We start from the raw sequence: 15,165 nt of genomic DNA on the forward strand, positions 1-15,165 counted from the left end.
CTAGTCACTAGAAAAAACAAGTAACTAAAAGCATCTTGTCCTTCTGTTTTTTGTTGTTGTTGTACAGAGACAGAGGGGAGAAAAGATATAAATAAAATGAGAGGGATAGGGTCAGGACATTGCCTTGCTGGGGACACACATTATCGATAACTTGCCATGGGGTAACAGGGTTCATCCCTTGGACCAGAAGTGAGAAGTTGATTTTCCTTTCAATACCTGACAAATATATCTAGATGATTTACTAATTTTAACCAATGTGATACAAACTTCTTAATTTTCAGTTTGTTCAGGTGTTTGATATATAGGCTATATGTTTCTGTTCCAGTTCACTAAAGGTTTCAAAAGGTAACAATGTATTGCACATCTGTCCAGACCAGATAACAAGTGGCATTTTATTTATAGGCTGCACAATTTGGAATTCAAACCAACAGAGGTTTGCTTTGTATTTAAATTTGAAGTAGCACCAACAGAAATTAATACAGGTTCTCTAAATTGTATTCATATCAGTATGTCACTTTGAGAATGATATTCCACTATATGGTGTCTCATTGATGAAAGATACTACATGATACTTTTCAATAAACAAAATCCAATGGTGTTTAAAAGTTAATATTTGCTTTAATATTAGTACTTTTTAAAAAATTGTAAGTTATTAAGGCAATAAAATGATTGTTTATGCAAGAGATAAGTACATATTTACCTATATAGATGTGTGTTTATAGTAGTGTAATAAAATTGTACTCGAGACTGAAAAATTAGGTTATAATTTTGAGCTATACACGATGTGTTGCTTTTAAATATACTCTGGAGAGAAATCTTACCATTTCTTAATATTCACACATATTGGAAGAAATAAAATCAACACTTTAGTATAAATACTATACTTTTATTAAATATATCATTTGTACAGCTTTCCAACATATGTACACACCTATTCCTGCATTTATATTTACGTTACAGTTGAAGCATATGCTAGCTACAGTTACTTAGGTGATCAAAAACATCCCCTTTCATTGAGAGGGGGAGTGTACCCTTTTCTTGCCAAGTTATATACTTCATATGTATACACACACACACACATTATTCTTCTGTGCTTTCTCCAAAACAAACCAACTTGATGAAGGACACAAGATGTGAATTTTCACTGCTAATTGTGTGAATTATCCTTCAAAAAAGTTAGCTTGCCTTGAAGAATATTGTCAAAGGCATGTAAACAAGACTGTCCAATTATATTTATTTGTGCGCAAGGAGCAATAGTTTTTTTTAAAAGGAAGAGAGAGACTTGGCTCTAGTAGAGCATAATCTCCTACAAATATAGTGCATTATAGAAGAGTCTAAAATTAAAACACTAGCCCAAAGCAGATTTTAAAAAAATGTTTCAGCACAGTATTGCTTAAACACAGTATAGGTTTTTTGTGGGGGGAAAAGGAAGAGAAAAATGCATTCTGGTCTTTGGTGTGTACTCGGGACCAAGAGAAAGGGACGTGAAGGGAATATTCCCAATAGGAATAATACAATCATGCTTCAATTTTATTTTGCAATCCAGCATTGAAGTGTGGCAAACAGTTTATTTGATCTTCACACTTACAAAAAATCTTTATACTTGGATCTATTCATACAAAAATACCCTCTTAAAAAAAAAACAGGAACTAAAGCTCTAAGTAGACCAAACATCTGGTGGATTCTGCCACCACGTGTTTTTTTTGGTAAAATGTAAGGCCTCATGTCAAAGTAACTTTAATTTCCTACCAAGAATGTGGTCAATGCGCATAATCTATAAGCAAGCATATTAACCTAAAGAAGATTGACTGTTGAAACTTAAAGTAAGCTACCTTCATTTTTGCATCAAGTTGGGTAAATCTGTACAAAACTTATGTTCCACAATTAGGAAAGTTCAAAACAAGATTCAGTGCATACAGACAACTCCAATAATTCCACAGACAAATTCAAATTAGAAATAAAAGGAAGACTACTATTGAATTGTTTTGAAGCTCTATTCTGGCTTTTGTGTGAAAATTAACTATTTTGTATATCACAACATAAGTTTTTAAAAGGGAGAATTTTTCTTTGGAAAAATAATTGAACTATTATCCTAATTTAATGCAGTATTTACAAGACATACATAAATAAACAAATTTTTGCAGATAGTGTTGCTTCATTTTCCAATCTGGGCAAATGCATTTCTGTACTTCAATATTGTAGAACAAATAACTGCCAAAAATTTAGTAGAGAAACCATCTCCTTCCCAGTCAAACTTGCAAGTTTTGATAACCAGAAAGTTTCTTGAATAATTTTAAGCAATAATGGTATAATCATCAGAAATGGACAAGAAACTTGAAGCATCTGTACTGTCTGCCGTTCACCAAAATACTGGATTTAAGAAAAAAAGCAATTCTGTTCAAAGCATTCAGACAGCAAAACTGAAAACAAAACCACAATTCAGATCCAACCTCCGAACACAAATGCAAACAATTTGTGCAAAACCAGGAATAGAGTACAAATCATTCTGGTTTACATGTGACTAACAAAATATAAAATGAAATGCCTGTTACAAGCATATCTATTTAAATAGTAAAATGACATGTACATGGTACATATAAATGACTTAAATGAACAGTTATACTATATACAGCACAGCTACAATGAAACAAACGTGACTACAGGAAAAATATTAAAACAAGTTACATTGAAGACATCTTTCTCAAGTTACCTGATTTTATCATGTAAAAAGTTAAACATGGCTTTAATCACTCCATGGGTTGCACATCAAAACATCTGATAGCCAATTGTTCGCTACACAAAACTATTCAGAGCAGCTAAGCTAGTCCACCCAAAAATAGTTTTCTGTGCCCTTCTGCTGTCAACAAAATTAATCAGTTAACTATTAGAGGCAAGAAATTAAGTCATACACCCAGATAGTTCCTTAGGGGGCTGAATTTTACATTATGGTGGGTGTAAATATACCAGCAATGATTCTCAATATTTTTACATTTCTCATCAGAAAGGAATACTGAAGATTTTAAAGCAGTAGTGCTGGTGCCAATTTGTGTGTGGCACCTAATTTAATGACGAGCAAGAAATTATTCAACCACCACCATACACTGACAAACTAGGCATCAACACTCAGAACGTAACAGACCACCATTCCTTCTGAACTACTGACCTATTGAAGCATTACTGGAAGAGGTTTTTTTTGCAATTTTTTTTTCCCTGTGTAAAGAACATTTATAAGGTAATTTAGAAAACCTTGCTGGCAGTAAATAGATAAAATAGTGGTTTTTAGTATTAAACTTTTGTAGGAACAGAAGTGGAATTGTGTTGTGGGAATGACTAGCCTTTATAGTCGGGAAAACAAGGTCCTGCCAGCAGGAAACAGTGGAATAGGATATTTAGGTTAAAGTGTCCATGCCTTTGAAATAATTAGTCTGTATATTCTGCTACTATTGATAGCAGAACAGTGATGTCATCTGGTTTACCTCCTGGAACACAAAAAAAAAACTGGTCAGTCATTTGCAATACAAGTCAAATTTTCATATAAGCAAGGCTTTTATCTTCACCAGATGAAGTATATTCTTCCCCTTTAAACAACAGACCATAAACTTCTTCAGATTTTGACCCCTCTCCATATATAATGGCTTCTGCCAAAATCAGAAGGATCACAGGAAAGACAAGATGCAAAATTGTAACCATACCATGGCACAATATATTAAACTTCTGGAAGCAGGCTCTTTACATCCCTTGTTTTTTCTTTCTGGGTCCCCTATTTGAGAAACTATATTTTCTTCTTCAGCAAGAACCAAGTGAATATATGGACTGTAGACTTCTAAGTTGTTGTCTTATCCATGTCTGATATGACCAGATCAAGTTTCATTTCTTACCACACTCCCAAAAAAACAAAGAAAAAGCACCATGAAGTGATCCTCTACTGACTCAAGAACTGATAAAACAAGTTAAAATTAGTCACTGACACATAAACTAGATCGCTAGCCGAGTGTCCAGTACTGGAATTACAACAAATTACAGTTTTTAGGCCTTTGTGATTTGTTGAATTACAAATAGCCATTATCTTGAGTGAGACTGTCAATTGATACAAAATCAGGGAATAATTTTGTGTGTTCTAAAAATAATTGTGTCAGACTTATTTCCATTGGTATTTCAATCTTAAGAGGTCAAAGAGAAAGCTGGTGTATGACATGAAACGCCATAATGGTGCAGCAATGGTCCTGTTCTGAGGCTAAGTTTATACCTAATCAATATATACTTGATACTCCTATTTGGTACAAGGTCCTCAACATTAAAGTTTTTCACCCTGAGTACAAGAAATCATTTTGAAATAATCACTCCAACTGTTCAATGTATATCAATTAATATTTTCTACCCAAGTACTTATATAGTAATGACTACTGGGACCTTACCTCGTACATTCAGTCCATTGTCACAAGCAAACTGTGCAAATGGCGACATATAGTTTGGATCATATGCGAGTTCATGAGCCTGTTCTGCAATGCTCCTTGCTGTTTGCTGAATACTCTCGTAATTGGTCTTCTGCAATCAGTTATAATTAGATTTAATTAAGTAATTTAAAAAGAACACAATCACTCCAAAGAACCCACTAGCTAGTACTGATGCTGCATTTTATACTGTCTGGCACATTCTGGTGAAGCAAAATGGTGCCATGTAAATCAATTTCAGTGATCAACAGAATACAATGGTAAATAAGGCTCAAGTAAAATCATTTAGAGTCCAGGTGTACAGAAAGTTAAATTTTGCTCAATGCTTTATTACACAGAGCCCTTGTTTGTGGAAATCCAACTTGCTAAAGGAAATTCAGTAGAACTTCCTCCAAATCCTAAACAAAAAAAGGCACCTATACACTTAGTGTATAAGCTAACTTAATGCCCTCAAAACAGGCATGCATGTACAACTGCCCTTCCTATGACATTATGAATGTAGACAGCAATGTTTGGGTAGCATTCACCATTCAGATTGCAGAAAGATATTTTACACAAAATGTAAAAAAAAACAGGATTTACAGTAGAATATTTCCTCCTTAAATACAATTATTTATATAAGATTTTGGCCCACATCAGAGATAGATTCCTACCCAATAATATAATGGATGCTGTTTGATTTTCAAATTTCACTTCCAAAGTCTCTTCAGTGCTGCACACTGCAGCCTTCTTAGTTAGCCAAACTGAACAGCTGCAAGGGTGCTACAATTAGCCTCAGTGACCCTGGACTGGAAAAGAGGGTTCCCACCCTTCATCATTCTCCAGTGATCCCATTCTAGAAAGTGCAGAGTTATGGTACCAGCTGATGACAGTATGGGTTGACTGTGAAGCTCAAGATGAAATAGGTCACTAGCACCAAGTATGAGCTCACACAAAGAATGGCCACTTGAGCATTGTACCTCTCCCCTACCCCCCAAACAAACACCAGCTATGTTCTACCAGGGGTTAAATGTCTGGGTCTTTCAAACTATGGGCTATACTCAAGAGGGGCCATCTGATAAACAGTTAACACTCAATAAAAACTAGACAATTTGGAGATTTGTTCGTAATTTGTTAATTGTTTTATGTCAGACGAATCAATCTGGTGAAATTTCAGGCCAATATTGGCTAGCCAGTTGCATGAAAGCAGCCAGATGATGTGCTCCTAGATCAACTTAATATAGCTACAAAGACTGAATATGCTTAGATCGGAGTTTGCATTTATTTTCCCATTAGATTATGGGATTGTCTATAATATTCTTAAGGGGATCTATGCAACCGTTTTTGATTAGGAATTATTAACTGTCCCATCTTGCAAGTAATTAAAAGTATAAAACCAGAGGTTTGACCAGCCTCTGCTAGATCTCTAGAGCAGCTAGACATGAACTCTATTAGCATGTGACTTACATATTACGAGACTGATTTCAAGAATGTGTCGGCCAAAAAGAGATTACAACCAACTCTGTATTGTCCCAAAGATATACAAGTTACTATTTTGATGTACAGCATTTCCCTATCCTTTCCTGTACATTGTAGATAGTGGATTCGTTGATCTAGCCTGTATGAAGTGTGTCTAGTGTTTCACATTTTCCAGATTGAGGCGCGGTGAGATAATGAATCCCAATGCACACCATTTCTGCTAAATCGGGTAATGGTTAACTCTGAGCTATACAAGCTAACAGACCTTGCTGAAATGGAATGAGACACCTGTTCGTGGGTAGCTTGGTACTTCTGAGAAGTTTTTAAAAAGTCCAAACCACGACACTCAATGCGAGTCACTGCCTTCAAGAAAGGGGAAGTTTTTTTAAAAAAAAGTGATGGTTGCGAGACAAAACTAGGTCGATGGATGGGAGGAATGGCTTTCACGTCAGATGGTACGACTTTGTCTCTGCTCTTCCGCAGTCAACTTGAATAATAAAGTGAACAATTAAAATAAAGACAGCCATATTACTTTTCATATTGTAACCAATTGTATAATAGGAATAATGTACAGAAGGCAAGTTTCAGTTTAGCCATCAAGATCATGCTAAACAACAAGAACACTGCCATTACTGGTACTGAAATCAGGGTTCATCAGTCTAGCATGTGTGAAATATTCATGCCATATTGTTCATGACTGTCACCTCAATAGGTTGACTATTCTAATACTCTGCTGGCCAGCCTCACATCCTCCACCTTCTAAACTTCAGCTCGTCCAAAAGCCTGCTGCCTGTATCCTATCCTGCATCAGGCCGAACTCATCTAATCACCCCTGTATTTGCTGACCTACATTGGCTCCCAGATCCTCCAACGCCTCAAATTTAAAATTCTCATCGTTGTGTTTATCCCTTCACAGCCACAACCCTCCCTATCGCTAACCTCCTCCAGCCCTACAACACCCCACTTCCAAAAAAAACTTTCCAATGTGCTGACTCTGGTCTTTTATGCATCCCCCCCACCCTTCATCCCACTGTTGGTGGTCGTGCCTTCAGACGTCTAGGCCCAATGGTCCAGGATTTCCTCCCTAATCCTCCTGCCTTCTCCATCTCACTCTCGTCCTTTACGACCCTCCTTAAAACCCACCGCTGACTAAGCTAATGGTCACCCCTCCAAATATCTCATCCTTTGGCTTGACGTCCATTTTTGTCTGATTACATCCCTGAAATTTCTTGGGACGTTTTTGTACGTTAAAGGCACTAATGCAAGATGATGTCATTCTAATAACAATTTTCATTTTTATTGAACACGTGATGAGATTTGGTAATGGTTATTTATTCATAAAATAATCCAGCAGAACCTACATCCTCTCCATCACAAAGCCTGCCTGCTTCTACCGCCACAACTCCACCCATCTCTGCCCCAACCTTAGCTGATCTCCTCATCCATGCCCTGATTGAGTCTGCAGGCAATTACTCCAACGCTTTCCTGGCCAGCTTTGCATCTTCCACCCTCTGTAAACATCAGCTCATTTAAAACTCTGCTATCTGTATCGTATCCTGCACCATGTCCTGCTTGCCCATCACCCCTCTCCTCACTGACTAAGTGGCTCCTGCTTTCCCAATGCCTCAAATATAAAGTTCTCATCTACATGTTTAAATCCCTCTATGACTTTCCCCCCCCCCTCCTTAACTCCGGCAACACTACAAAGCCCTAGAAAAACCGTTCTGGCCCTGGCTTCCTGTGCATCCACTTCCTTTTGTCCCACAATTGGCAGCCATGCGTTCAGCTGCTTAGGCCCCACCCTCTGGAATTCCCTCCTTAAAGTCTTCTGCCTACCTCAAGGCCCTCCTTAAAATAAACCTCTATGACCAAGCTTTTAGTCACCTCACCCAATATATCCTTTGGATAAACATCCATTTAAAAAGAATTTAAATCTCAAACACATTGGAACATTTTTCTACATTAAAGACGCTATTTAAATGCAAGTTGTAGCTTGATTTGGCTCTTGTCCCATTTCCCATCACAACTTTATGCTGAATGTCAAATAAGCACCAAATAACTAGCACCTCAACAAATGGCAGAAAGCATTTTTGCTGTACAGTACTCAATATATTCCAGACTGTTCTACAAGCAGCTCCATTTTACATTTAAATACTGTAAAATCAAATACTTTAGAGGCACAAGTATGTAAACGCATGCTTCACATCAGGTGAACAACTGTAGTAAGGATGTATTTTGACGTTAAACAATCTGTCCTCTGGTCATTAAACCGAAAATCCGATAACTGAAAATTTCATGATTGCCAGTCAGTATCAAACAAGGTAATTCCCTGACATGAATACATAAAATACAGTAAAAGCATTTTTGTGTTTGGAAGCTGTTTGGGGATAAGAGATCCAGTTAGTAAATTGAGCTGAGTGATGCCTAACAAAAACAAGAAAATCACATTAATAGAACTTGGTCAAGTTTCCGCTGATTATATCAACACAATCTGGATAGAATTGGCTGAACCAACGCAAAAGATCGGGGAATTTTAAACGTTAGTGAATTACACCCATAACCACTTACATTCATGTTTTCCATGATCTTTTACACTGGTTCAAGATTCAATTAATCAAAATCAGGCCCCTCAAACAAAACTGGCCTTACCCCCAGGTTGAAATTGCGAGATTGTGCTAGTTCAGGAAGGCTCTTCAAATTGCACTAATTTTCTTAGGTGCACAAGCACTAGTAGGCACATTTTAAAAGTTTTTTCACATAAAAAATTATTTAATTTACTAAGAAACTGACTAGTGTACACCACTGATACTATTAAATGGTTCGGTATTGTTTTGTTAAAAAAGTCATTTTCAGTGATTTTAAATCAGTACTCACAGCTGGAGGATTGGACACCCTTATTAAAAATGCTCATTTTTGGTGATAAATCCAGTTTCAGCTGTATTAATAAAACTGCACCAGGTTACCACTCTTAAATACATCAAGGAATAATTTTAATGGAAAGAAAAAGAGAGAAACAATTACATTCTATTACGCTGCCTGATTGTCCTGTTCGTGGAAGAATTTATGTTGGTGATTATACAAATGAATTAGAACTGTTCTACATACAGTTTTCATATGAAATATACTGGGTCCTCTTAGATTTCACAGGACTTCAAGTGACTCAGTGGAAAAATTACAGTTCACTACATAAGTTTCTTGCAAAATGGTCAATTCTAGCATGGAGTAGGGGTCTACTTTAAGGGATTTTTTACTTTGCACTGATTACATTAAATATGAATTGACAGTTTTTAAAGCAGGCTAAACTTATGGCAAAATACCTTCAATTTCTTTAACTCCTGTAAGATCATGTAGTCAGGCATGTTATCAAATAAACCATCAGTTGCTGTCAAGATGATATCTCCTAGTTGGACATCAAAGGAGGTGCTATCAGCAGCATCAGGGCTGTGAAGACAGATACCTTATTAGATCAATATGTCTGAAGTAATATAATTCAAGTTCTCAAGTTGTTAGATTCTCAAGAATAAATGGCTATGCAGCTAAATTATATTCCAACTATTGTTGGAACCCAAATGCAACATAATGGTCAAAATTACAACAGTTCAAATTTCCTGTGCAAGTCATTGAAAACAGTGAAGTGTTTTCATTTATAAAGAAATGAAAATTTGGAATTGCTGATTTATTGGAGATTTTCTAACTAAAGGCAATAAAGCAAATAGGATGCAGAACTTTTTGGCAAATCAGTTGAGTCCAAATCCCAGGAAATCATACTGAAGTTGTAAGATGTCCTATGGAGTACTGCACACGTCTGGTTGCCATGAAACAGGGAACGATCCAGACCCTGGAGACAACGCAGAGGAGAGCAACAAGAATGATCCTTGACGTCTAAAGGGACGAACTCTGAGGAACAACTTGAAAAGCTAGGGATCTTATACAGGAATGAAAGATACTTAACAAGATAGGGTAAAGTAAATCTGAAACAATATGTTCAGATACACCAGGACAGCAGACAAAAGTTGAAGAACAAGTTGAGGAATGATTTCTTAAAACAGATTATCAGCAGGAATGGGCTACCAGGAATAGTGGTTAGGCTTGAACTTTGAATTCATTGAAGTTGTAGTGCTTACTGGTGCTTAAATGCTTGGAAATCTTTTTCCATAAATACTTCGAAATCTTTTTCCATAAATACTTCAGTGAAATAATGCAAATACAATTCAAGTAATTTGTGTGCCAGAAAAAGCATTTTCAATCAATTGTCATGGGAACAGTGACTTAATTCCCTAGCAGAAGGCTAATTCAATTTATCTTTCTTCATAAGCATCATACAAATTTAGTTTGCTTATGTGAATTAAATTGCAGTCTGGTAAACCACTATTTTTTGGCACATTTTGCCCATTTCTGTTGTATAATCAATGGCGCCATATGGAGACTCTCCAGTGTCACACTCCTTTAGATTTCCCCCAGCTACATACCAGGAACAGTGCCAGATACAGTTTTACTTTCCCTGGCTGTACACTATGTGCTGCTGGCAAATTTCAGTAGTGACTGGAATGTGAACTGGGGATCACATGGTCTCATTTGTGAAGAGCCATGATTTCTGACTTCTCAGTGATTTTGTTTTTAAAAAAATGCTTAGCAACCCTGGTGTTATAATGTAATCTTTTTCTTGTTCACTTGAGAACTGTACTTAAGGGGAAGGGGTAATAATCTTTTATGCAGTAAGATGCTAATATAATTGCTGGATCTATAACGAAGATATTGCAAAAGTAGGCTAGAGCCCAGTCCTTCAAAGGAAATGTGAACTCTACCCAGCCATTTATTCTGAAAGAAAAGCATTGTAACAGGTGAGAATTTAAAAAAAAATTCTCCCAAGCTCCTGAAGGCAAGTCCAGCATATTCATCCACAATTTAAAATCTGCATTATTCACCTGAAACCACTTATTCACCAGGCTATAAAAGGTTTCATGGAGTATTTAATCATCTTCAATTCTCTTAGGCAAGTATCCAGTTTGCTTTTTAAAAAAAAAAGTTAATACAACAAACTATTCTGATGGCATTCAAAACCTTCACCCTCTCCCTGATACAGCCCCTATCTTCGCTTGCTCAAGTCCAATCGATTTCTTTTCAGCCCCTCCAATGTAAATAGGGTGTGACAATTCCAACAACAAAGTGGCAGAATTTGAACTTGTCCTAGAGGTGAAAGGCCAATGTTTAATTCTCTGCTCAAGGGGAGGGCTATATTGATTCAAATGGGGAGAAGTTGACAGAAAGAGCTAGAGACTACGTATGTCTTTCCAACTTTACAGAACAGCACAAAGCCAGGTGTTAAAGCAAAATAAGATTACCAGATGAGTTATCCATAATACCCTTCTCTTGTTTTTAAACCCTTTTTTTTAAAAAAAGCAGCTGCAGTGAAGTGGGCTGACTTAATCATATTCAATAACTTAACTAAACTCTTAAAATTGTGGGGTCCCTTTCAGTCACTAGATTTTCTGTTGTAATGTGCTGTTTAGTAACTAGCATTTCTCCACAAGTGTCCCATGTCCATGCACTAGGAAATGTGTTGAATGGAATGCCATCAAAATATCTTAGAGAAAAGATCAATAGTCTCCTGTCCCTTCCACCTTCACATCATGAAGTTCATGGATTTCTTTGTCACCAAAATAGAGACCATCCGTCCAGCTGCTTCCCCCGCCCCCCCCAACCTCTTCAGCTTGCCCAAGTGAACTTTCCCACAGCTGCCCCACCCTAGCCGTGTACAACTGTCTCTAGTTTTTCTTCCATCTCCTCCACATGCTCTGACCTTATCTTGCCTATGCAACACATCTCCTGCTCCCTTGACTGTAAGATTCTCAAAATTCACAGATCCCCCAATAAACTCAGAGAAAAACCCTATAGAAATTCACCTTTTCCCTGAGTATGGAAAAACTGTGGACCCTGACTAAAATCCTAAGATGGAAGGATAGGTGAGAGGTCACCAGACGAAATCAACACACACCGTGGAGCTTCATACATGTCTCTGTTTTAATGCAAAACGGACAGCAGGGGGTCGACAATCACCCCCATTGAAAGAGGTAACTGTTCCAGACATCGTGGGGCCATGCCTTTGTTTTTAAAGCAAAACCACCAACACCTAGGACGTTGGATACAAAAGGAAGCCTTACGTGACAAGCTCTAAATCAGAATTAAAACAATGACCCATTGGGAGAAGCAATTTGCAATATGATTGGGACCATCAAAAAGCCATCAAAGAACTTTGTAAAAACTGTTTAAACAGACCATTGTAAGAGAGACATCGACAAGGCGAAAGCTCTCTCTCTCTCTGTCTGTCTGTCTGTCTTGCTGGCTGTGGTGGGCTGCTTGTCTTGGTTCTGCCTGTGTCTGGAAAGAAGAGCAGTTTCCAGCAGACAACAAGGAAAGCAGTTCGACAGGGAAGGACAGCAGCTCTAGAAGCAGGCCGACACACAAGAAACCAGAGCAACAGTCCCAGTGACCATCAGACACCTCGCGGCAACAAGGGCCTTACGAAACAACCAACCGGGTAATATTGAGCCACTGCGACCAAAGAAAAACCAACTCGGGAGAAAACCGAAGATCCGCAAAGTTTCCACTCTACAATCAATTTCTGACTTACCTCTGGGTGAATTACTGTCAAGGTTTCGTTTGGTGAGCATTATCCCTGGTCCTTTAGAGTCCAACCTAACTAGTACAGTGGGATTTGGGAGGGGTGAGGTATCTTTCTACTGTAATTTCCCTCGCGTGTACTGGTGTTCCCCATTTTATTAGAGTGTTAAGATTGTTGTGTTGTATTTCCTCTCTTGAATAAAGGTCAAAGTTTCTTGCACCAAAATCTGCTGCACTTTGTCACAACCCCCAAATAAGTCCAAGGTCTAGAACCCAGGGAGTGGGAGCGATTCGGACCGCTCAGAAGTCAGAGGTGAAGCTGACACACACGACCACCCCCTACAGACTCCATTTCCACCAAACTGCTGACCACCCAACTTCCCTTCCTGGCCCCCATACTAACTGACTTCCTCAGGCACAGTCCCGGTCCCTTTCAAAACCGTCCCCTCCCACCCTTAAAAAAAAAACACTCCCAACTCATCCGACCTTCCAGGCTACCATGCCATCTCCAAAATCCTTTTCCTGTCCAAAGTCCTTGAACACGTTACCTCCCACATCCGTACCCATCTCTCCATTAACTCTAATTGAATCTCTCCCATCGGTATTCTGCCCCTCCCACTGCACCAAAACTGTCCTAACCAACTGAATGCATTTTCTATGATTGTGACCATAGTACATGATCCCTCCTCGTCCCCTCTGCAACCTTTGCACGGTCAACTAAACCATCTTCCTACAACGCCTCTCTTGTTGTCCAGTTTGGTGGATTTCCTCAACTTGATTCAACTCTTACCTATCCAATTGTAAACAATTTTACAACACCAAGTTATAGTCCAGCAATTTTATTTTAAATTCACAAGCTTTCGGAGGCTACCTCCTTCCTCAGGTGAACGATGTGGAAATGACCTGTGGACGATGTGGACTTACCTATCCAGTCATTGCCAGATCATCTATAGTAACAGCTTCTCTTCCCAACCCTGTAATATCTTCTCCAGAGTCCCCCAAGGCCCCCTCCTTTACATGCTGCCACTTGGCAACATCATCCACATACTTGGGTCAGCTTCCACCTGTATGCGGATGTGCAGATTAACCTCGCTACCACTTGTCTCACCGCTCAACTGTCTCTATGCTGTCAAGAGTGCAATTTCCTCCAGCTAAACGTTGGGAGCACTGAAGCAGTTATCTTCGTCCCCAACCAGAAGCTATATATACACTCACCATTCTCCTGTCCCAGGTTGAACTGGACTGTTCAAGACATCAAGCATCCTATTTGAGCCTGAGCTGAGCTTCCAACCTCATTTCCTCTCCATCACAAAGACTGCCTCTTTCTTCCTCAACATTGCCCAAAGAACTCAGCATGGAAAGCATGAAATGGATCCCTGTGCCACTGGAAAGTGAGGCACAACCTTGTTTACAAAAAGCTGTGCGGTAAAAATGCGGACAACAAACTGGCTGCCGATGCATGGATTGCATCAGCAGCAGGGTGACCCAAGCAGTTGCAATTAAGCAGTTTCCACTGTATGTGAAAGACAGACTGCAAAAGTAATCTAATTTTTAAAACAACTCGTGTACTGCCACGTGGTACATGCTGGGTGGTGATGCCTGTTACACTTCACTGAAATCCTGGCAACAATCAAGTTGGTAAAGAAAGCCACATAGCAACCACCTGCTCAGTCCCGAGTTAGCTGGTTTCAGCAAGGTGGCATTAGGGGTACTATAATGGATTTGTATCCCTAGTATGGGAGGGGGGGGGGGGAAGGAGGAGGGAAAAAAATCAGCCAGGTCCAGGTGATTCCCCCAATTCAGAAGTGCATTTCTATTAAGTATCAGGATGTAGCTCGCCTGCAATCCCTAAAGGTCCAATAGTCTGCCAACGCTCACCATCTAGGTTAACACAAGGTTGACTCGGGCAAAGTACTGTGGCTGATAAATATCGATGGATCCATAATTCAGCAGATTAAACAACGAGGAAAGAAAATTCAGCAAAAAGAGAAAAAAGTCCAAGTAGGTTTGCCATTGAGAATCTTAAAAATAAGTGGTCCTATTCTAAGCATCACTAGATTTTTTGATTTGAATGTCATTAATTGTACTCTTCTACTATGTAGCACTTGATATAGTCATGATTTATCATATGCGTTTATATCAAGGCTAGTATTTTACCTGTCATTCAGGACAACACCTTCTGCTTCGGGTGGTGGTATTGACAGTTGGAAGGGGGTATTAAAATAATGCTGTTGCTCATCTGACCGGTGAACCACTTCTCCGCCTCGAACCACCAGAAAGCCAGAGTCTCCCAGGTTTGCAGTGTGCAACTGATGACTACTACGATCCAGAATAACCAAACAAGCAGTACTACTCCCTGCAATAGAATAATGGATAAAATTATACCAGCGTTCTGAAATGAAGCAAGGTACTGGTAAAAAGCAAATGCAAAACTTCACTATAAATGAACAATTCTGAGATTATTGCGGTCAACAAAAGATTAAAAAGCCACCATTAGATAGCCAGTAGTAGAATAGCCAATAGTAGAAAGCCATGTGAAGAGTATGTATTGGTTTCAAATACACAATCAAGAAAGTTTTTGTCCGAGTGCAATTACTAGTTGCCCCCTGTAGCACAGATGGCATGGGACTATTAC

The 15,165-nt window shown here is 38.6% G+C and overlaps 1 protein-coding gene across 1 annotated transcript in view; it reads right to left on the reverse strand.

Moving 5' to 3' along the window:
• Positions 1-865: 865 nt before the first annotated feature.
• The window catches only part of LOC137342143 (protein phosphatase PTC7 homolog), a 32,296-nt gene continuing 17,996 nt past the window's right edge, over positions 866-15,165 (reverse strand). The window contains exons 3-6 of the mRNA XM_068005846.1: positions 14,688-14,886; positions 9,227-9,350; positions 4,416-4,545; positions 866-3,479 (exon numbers count right to left, since the gene is read on the reverse strand). Of these exons, the coding sequence (XP_067861947.1) occupies positions 3,421-3,479; positions 4,416-4,545; positions 9,227-9,350; positions 14,688-14,886 (512 nt within the window). The 3' untranslated portion in view covers positions 866-3,420. The remainder of the gene's footprint in view (positions 3,480-4,415; positions 4,546-9,226; positions 9,351-14,687; positions 14,887-15,165) is intronic.

This window comes from Heptranchias perlo, chromosome 25 (genome assembly GCF_035084215.1).
Source record: "Heptranchias perlo isolate sHepPer1 chromosome 25, sHepPer1.hap1, whole genome shotgun sequence".
In the NCBI taxonomy this organism is placed as follows: Eukaryota; Metazoa; Chordata; class Chondrichthyes; order Hexanchiformes; family Hexanchidae; genus Heptranchias; species Heptranchias perlo.